The sequence below is a fragment of the Zea mays genome, chromosome 10, assembly GCF_902167145.1.
Source record: "Zea mays cultivar B73 chromosome 10, Zm-B73-REFERENCE-NAM-5.0, whole genome shotgun sequence".
Lineage (NCBI taxonomy): Eukaryota > Viridiplantae > Streptophyta > Magnoliopsida > Poales > Poaceae > Zea > Zea mays.
In genome coordinates this window covers 2,303,480-2,310,664 of record NC_050105.1, presented here as the reverse complement: position 1 = coordinate 2,310,664, position 7,185 = coordinate 2,303,480, and the positions used below count along the sequence as shown (strand labels likewise).

Here is a 7,185-nt window from a genome sequence, read left to right as displayed (position 1 = left end):
GTACCGTCGTGCGTGGTGGTCCTGTCCTGATACATGTTCCTGCGTGCACCGCCCATCGTCGTCGAGTACTAGTAGAATACTAGAGAGAAAGAGAGAAAGAAACAAAAAATACTAGAGAGAAAGAGAGAGCTAGTACTAGTACAGGGCATGTCAGTCCGCCTCACATGCAATGCAATGCAAACCCCGCGGGGCCCGGTGCGCCTGCCTCAGGGCTCGGGCCCACGGGTCACATGGCCTCGCGCGGGCACCACACGTCCACACACTGACACATTGACTGCGACTACTCCTCCGCGGGTGCCTTTGACAGACGGATCGCAGTCGCTGACACTGACACTGACAGGGGGCAGTGCCACGTCCCGGGCCATGGCCTGTCTGGGCCCCACGTGGCAGTGGGCGGTGTCACGCATCAGGTGCTGTGGCTGGGAAGACAGACACGAGCTGCTGGTTCCTCCTGTTGGGGAGCAGAGCAGATTAGAGCAGGGCAGGCGCCTCCTCTCCTCCCCTCTCTTCTCTCCACCGGCAGTGGCAGTGCAGCGGTGCACTTATTAAAGTCTTAATTAATAAAGCCGTATTAGAACAGGGCATCCTAATGATTAGCAGTAGGCAAGCTGGGCCTACTGCCGATCGCTGTCAGTGCGTAATTAGGCTGGTGTTTGTCGGTAAGCACCATCCGTTCAGGTGTCTCGTGGTACGGCAAAACTGTAGCTCTGAAACCGAAGGAGTGGCCGCCGCTCCGTTTAGAGAGGGTGCGAGGGAGACCCTTGCAGCTGCGGATGCCAGCCAGCCAGCCAGTCAGTCAGGCCTTGTTCGTTTGTGTCGGATTGGTGGGTCGGAACAATTCCGAGCCGGATTGCTTCTCTAATTTATATAAATTTTGATTAGATGGAACGATTTCGGGTGCAATCCGATGTAAACGAACAAGGCCTCAGTCAGTAAGTGTCAGTCACATGCATGTGCATGGGCGCCACTCGCTCGTGCAAATGGCCGTAGTCGTAGACGGACACACGAAGATGATGATGGGCTGATGGCACTGTGGCAGAGACTAATCTGCTCGGATGAATCCGGCCGTAGCAATTCGTTCCGAGAGACAGACACATGGCCCGGCCCACCAAGGCAATCCCAGCCCCCGTAAGCACCAGAAGTTGGCCCACCAGAGTGATTGATTGGGTTCCATCCGAGGCCTTGTTTATTTTTCGTCTTCCGCCTGTGCCATCACGCATAAGGATGTAAATGGTCGGTAACATTAGGTAAATTTCCGGTACCGTTTACCAGATTTTTTCGACCGTTTTCAGATTTTTCTGGATATACGGAAAACGGGATATGTTATTACGGAAACGGTACGGTAAACGGTGAGACATATTTACCGTCCGTTTTCGGAATTTTCGGGAACATCCGATATTTTTTCCGTATTTTAACCGTATTTTTCCGGTAAAAAAAACAAATGAGGCAAGAACTATACCCGTTAGGTTTAGAGATTAGGGTTTTAGATGTCATAGAAGATATATCAAGTGATCTAGACGTCATGTCACATGATTTATAGTTTATGTATCGTGTGTTTAAGACTTATATACTATGTGGTTAAAACTTTAGTGAACATGTATGATCATTTATGTGTGGTCATGACTATGTATTGTATATTTGTGTGGTTGAGACTTGTATGTGAATGTGAATGTGAATGAACAATCGTGTTTTAAGACTTATGTGTTGTGTGTTAAAATTTAAGATTGGACATGTATGAGTGTATGACCAATTATATGTGGACAAGATTGTGTTTTGTGTACTTTTGTGAATGAAACTTGTATGTGGATGTGAATGAACATCTGTGTGGTTGGGATTTGTTTATTGTGAGCTTTTCCGATTACAGTTACTGTTTCCCGATCAATTTCGAGCTATTTTGCTCGGATTTATCCGTTTTCGATATACCGAAACTTACCGGCCGTTATCCGTTTCCGACTTTTCCGTTTACCGATTCGGACTGAACAAAAATTTATGCGGGCGAAAATGGTGAGAGGTTTGTTCCGACCGTTACCGGCCGCTTTCACCCTTAATCACGCAGCGTGACACCCAAAACACATTCAATATTTTTTTTTTTTTTTTGCCGCTGACCATCTTGCCAGAAAGAATCTCGAACTAGAGGATATGCATGGCGAGTGGGCTGGACATAATCTACATACCAAAAAAGAAAAGCAAAAAAAACCCTTTGCTTCGCGCCTTTGCCAATCCGTCGGTCGTGTTCTCCACCACCATCCTCCCTTGCATGCATGTCCTGCTTTTCATCTTTGATTAGGTTTTGTTCCTTAATGTTTTGCTCAGCTCCCATCATCTCCTTTTAATTTTGCATTGCTTACTGTGTAAGTAACCAAGCATATAACGACACAATTTTGGATATCATTCGGATTCACACACATGGTTTATTCTTCTTTTTTTCTTTCACACAAAGCACTCAGCAGGCCACTTCCTTTCCCGGTTCCTTTCTTTAAGCGTAGCATATGTATTTATGTGCCGCATGCCAAAGCCAAAGTTACCCTAGACGATCGACCTAGGGGCAAACCGGCCTGTCCTTATTTGTCCGATGGCGGCAAAAGCATTACCAGCACCATAATTAAACATGAACGTGCTATTGAAGCATGATGCATGGGAGATTATATATATTGGTGAAATTCAGAGCCACAGGCTGTGTGTAAACTCTTTCGATTTGCTGTGTACGTAACATTGGGAAGCTAGCCACCATGTGCGTGCGTTTTTGGATCTTTTTTTTTTTGCATTAATATTGTTATCTTTTGTAGTTTCATGCATCGCCAGCTGCTGGATTGTTATGTTATTCTGAAGACGACAATGATCATATATACACCCTGTAATAAGTTATTACGACACATGGCTGTAGCCTGTAGCCTGCTGTGAGGTCGTTCATTCCCATGTAGTAGTAGTAAGAACCTCCCACATGAGGCCATGAGCGACAAGTTTAAAAGGCCAGCACCAGCAGGGGGGTAGCTAGCAGAAGAAGCTACGCAGACAAGGCGGCTAGCGTACGTACGTAGCAATGGCAGCGCGGCCTGTGGCAGCAACAGTGCTCCTGCTGTCCCTGCAACTGGCGTGGTGGTCCTCGTCGTACCCCGGCGTGCAGGTCCTTGCCGACGCCGCCGTGCTCGGTCGGAAGGCGGGGGGCCTCCTCCTCGCCATGCGCGACGGCAACGACGACGACAACGACAACGACAACGACAAACCCGTGATCAATGCGGAGAGCAGTGTCAATGCGGCGGCGGCTGGGCCGGGGAGGTACGCCGTGATCTTCGACGCCGGCAGCACGGGGACCCGGATGCACGTCTTCAGGTTCGACAACCACATGGACCTGGTCGGGATCGGCCACGGCATCGAGTTCTTCGCCAAGGTGTATATAGATATAGATAGATATATACAGCCTCATCCGATCCATCGCATTCACAGCATATGGAGACAAACCCGTTTCCCTACGTGCTACGGGTTGTACAATGTCGTCGTCGGCGTTGTTTGGTGGCGCATGCATGCAGGTGAAGCCTGGGCTGAGCTCATACGCTGGTGAACCCCAGGAAGCCGCCAACTCCATACTACCTCTCCTCAAGAAGGCCAAGAGGGTCGTCCCTTCCGAGCTAATCGAGAAAACCCCTCTTAAGCTAGGAGTACGTGAAAAAAATGCGTGGTCGCGGTTCTATGTATCTATCATCTATCGCTGACATTATCTTGTCGTCGTCGTCGTCGCGCCGGCCGACGACGGACGGATCGATCTTCAGGCAACTGCTGGGCTGAGACTCATCGGAGACGAACAGGCGGACAAGATTCTTGAAGCGGTAATGTGTATAACACATACATGCATTGCATGCTACTAGCTGATTAATTACCCATCGTATAATAACAGAGAAATCAACGTGGTGACGATATTCCAAACGCTTGCATACTGCAGGTCAGGGATCTCGTGCACACCAAATCCAAGACGCAGTTCCAGTACAACCCTGACTGGATCAACGTGATCGAAGGGTACCAGGAAGGGTCATACCTATGGGTTGCCCTGAACTACCTGCTGGACAAGCTGGGAGTGGGGGACTACTCGCAGACGGTGGGGGTGGTGGACATGGGAGGCGGGTCCCTGCAGATGGCCTACGCCATCTCCGCAAAAGACGCCGCCAAGGCTCCTAAAGCGCCGGACGCCGACGACCGCTACGTTACGAGGGAGTATCTCAAAGGAAAAGACTACAACATCTATGCTCACAGGTCAGCGCTGCTGGTAAATTAATCATCACTGATGAATCCACGCCCCCCATCTATCTATGCTCAAATGAATGGATGATCACCAAGAAACCTTTCGTTCTCTCTCTCTGTGTGTGTGTATAGCTACTTGCACTACGGCGCTTTTGCAGCTCGAGTGAAGATTCTGGACGCGAAGAAGTATGGGCAGTTCAGTTCCTGCATGCTGCGTGGATTCAAAGGCGGGTGTATATATATATGCTGATCTAGCTTGCTCATGCCTCATATATAATATAATACAGGCAAACATTTTTTAAGCTAGTCTGATCTTTTTTTTTGGAAAAAAAGGTAACTACACATACAATGGGCAGCAGCACGACGCGACGGCTTCGCCTGAAGGAGCAGTGTATGGAAAATGCAGGGAGGAGGTAGCTAAGGCACTAAACCTGAGTGCCCCATGCGTCATTAGCTGCTGCGGCTGCTGCACCTTCAATGGCGTGTGGAGCGGGGGCGGTGGGCCTGGCCTCGACACCCTCTACCTTGCATCAAGCTTCCACTTTCTAGCCGCACAGGTATATATTATATTATTATATTATTATACCTAATGTATATATATACAACAACTTGGAAACTGGAATGCGTTGGACATTAATTTTATTTCTTGTCCATGTGTGTGCGTGTGTGTGTGTATGGGAATAAAAAATAAAAAGGTTGGGATGATAGACGGGAAACTCCCCAGTGCAAAGTCGACCCCTTCTGCGTTCCGAGTCGCAGCGAAGAAGGCCTGCCAGATGAGCGTCGAGGAAGCCAAGGCTGCGTACCCCGGTGTCCAGGACATCCACGTGCCGTACCTGTGCATGGATCTCACTTACCAGTACACGCTGCTCGTCGACGGTTTCGGTCAGTAGCTGGCTAAGCTAGAGATCGATGGAGCAGTTTGATTAAATAATTTAGTTGCTAGCTTTTCTGAATCTTTTTTTGTTGTTTTTTTGTTGTGTGATTTGTGTCGTATTAATTAGGACTCAAGTCGATCAAGAAGGTCACGCTGGTCTCCAAGGTGAAGCATGGAGAGTACTACGTCCAGGCTGCGTGGCCTTTGGGCACCGCTATCGAGGCATTGTCACCCAAAATGGGACACCGGCACCGCGCGCATGGCTTCGAATGAGATATATGTTGCAATATGTTGCAGTGCTCAGTGACAAATGGAGAGAACAGAGACAAATGACAGGGATTATTTCTTTATTGCAGACAGGGTAGTATATATACAAGTGTTCCCAATGGGTGTGTCCCTTGGGAATAACTGTCATATGGATGGATTAGATCACATGTACAAATATTTTGTAACACTCCCCCTTGATCAATCATAATCCATTTGATCATCTGCAATCTGTCATCAAATTCTTGATCTCCTAAAAAAACCCTGTGGGAAAAATAAGGAGTACACAATGTCTTTTGGATAATGAGAATAATCTCACATAGTCTCCAAAAGAAAATATGCTTGTAATCATCATGTATAAAAACCCCTGTGGGGAAAATCAATGATGAAGCATATAGCTTTGTTGATATTACCTCGTTAAAAACTTTGAATGAGAAAACCTTAGCAACGGCAAAACTCATACAAAGAAAAGAGTGTAATATGATGGTTCAATACAGGTTATATATCATGGGGAATTACTCCCCCTGAACCTTGCAAGCACTTAAGTCTTCTCATACCAATCCCCTCAACACATTTCTGAAATGTAGAGTATGGTAGAGACTTTGTGAATAGATCTGCAAGATTATCACAAGACTTTGTTTGCAAAATGTTTATATCCCCTTTTTCCTGAAGTTCATGGGGATAAAACAGTTTAGGAGAAATATGCTTATTGATATTGCTCTTGATATAACCTGTATCCATCTGAACAACACAAGCTGAATTATCTTCATAGATAATTGTTGGTGAGTCAAGAGAACCAATACCACAAGTTGTGAGTATATGATTCACCATTCTACGAAGCCATACACATTCACGTGATGCTTCAAATAATGCAATTATTTCAGAATGGTTGGTGGACGTGGTCACCAAAGTCTGCTTAGACGATTTCCATGAGATGGCAGTTCCACCTTGTAAGAATACGAATCCTGTTTGCGATCGGCCATTGTGGGGATCAGATAAATAGCCAGCATCTGTATACCCAATTAAACTAGGATCATTACTTCTCTTGTAAAAGAGTCCTAGATCCTTTGTGCCATTTAGGTATCGGAAAATATTCTTAATGCCAACCCAGTGTCTTTTCGTTGGGGCAGAACTGTGCCTTGCTAACAAATTTACTGCAAAAGCAATATCCGGCCGGGTATTATTAGCAAGATACATCAATGCACCAATAGCACTGAGATATGGGAACTCCGGTCCCAATGTTTGTTCTTCATCATCCCATGGTTTGAATGGATCTTTCTTTAAATCCAAAGATCTGACCACCATAGGAGTCTTTGAAGGATAAGACATATGCATATTGAATTTTTCCAATACCTTTTGGGTATATGTACTTTGATGTACAAGGATTCCAGAAGGTAAATGCTCAAGTTGTAGACCTAAGCAAAATTTGGTTTTACCCAAATCCTTCATCTCAAATTCCGTCGTTAAATGATGACGTGCTTCATCAATATCAAGTTTATTTCCTATGATGTTAAGGTCATCAACATAAACTGATATGATACAGAATCCCACTTTGGATCTTTTGATGAAGACGCACGGGCAATCATCATTTTTCGTGTATCCCTTACGCAAAAGGAATTCACTCAATCGGTTGTACCACATTCTGCCCGATTGTTTTAAGCCATATAATGACTTCTGCAACTTTACGCAATACATGTTGCGCTTTGCCTTTGGATTCGGTACATCTATTCCATCAGGAACTTTCATGTATATATCAGAATCCAGTGACCCATAGAGATATGCGGTCACTACGTCCATCAACTGCAAAGATA

The 7,185-nt window shown here is 46.1% G+C and overlaps 1 protein-coding gene across 2 annotated transcripts; it reads left to right on the top strand.

Annotated features, from left to right (window-relative positions):
• The first annotated feature begins 2,573 nt into the window (after window positions 1-2,573).
• On the top strand, window positions 2,574-5,597 carry LOC103640688 (probable apyrase 3). Of its 2 annotated transcripts, XM_020546065.2 has the most exons (8): window positions 2,574-3,388; window positions 3,528-3,656; window positions 3,768-3,824; window positions 3,938-4,245; window positions 4,366-4,460; window positions 4,567-4,790; window positions 4,929-5,118; window positions 5,238-5,597. In XM_020546065.2, the coding sequence occupies exons 1-8, from the start codon at window positions 3,041-3,043 to the stop codon at window positions 5,381-5,383; spliced, it is 1,497 nt and encodes a 498-aa protein (XP_020401654.1). In that variant the 5' UTR covers window positions 2,574-3,040; the 3' UTR covers window positions 5,384-5,597. The 2 variants fall into 2 exon arrangements, with proteins under 2 accessions (XP_020401654.1, XP_020401655.1); XM_020546066.1 differs by lacking the exon at window positions 3,528-3,656.
• Window positions 5,598-7,185: the final 1,588 nt, after the last annotated feature.

Coding starts and splice junctions, on each gene's coding strand:
- LOC103640688 (XM_020546065.2), top strand. CDS start 3,041: ATGGCAGCGCGGCCTGTGGCAGCAACAGTGCTCCTGCTGTCCCTGCAA. Junction 3,825..3,937: donor CGGACAAGATTCTTGAAGCG/GTAATGTGTATA, acceptor TGCATACTGCAG/GTCAGGGATCTCGTGCACAC. Junction 4,246..4,365: donor TACAACATCTATGCTCACAG/GTCAGCGCTGCT, acceptor GTGTGTGTATAG/CTACTTGCACTACGGCGCTT.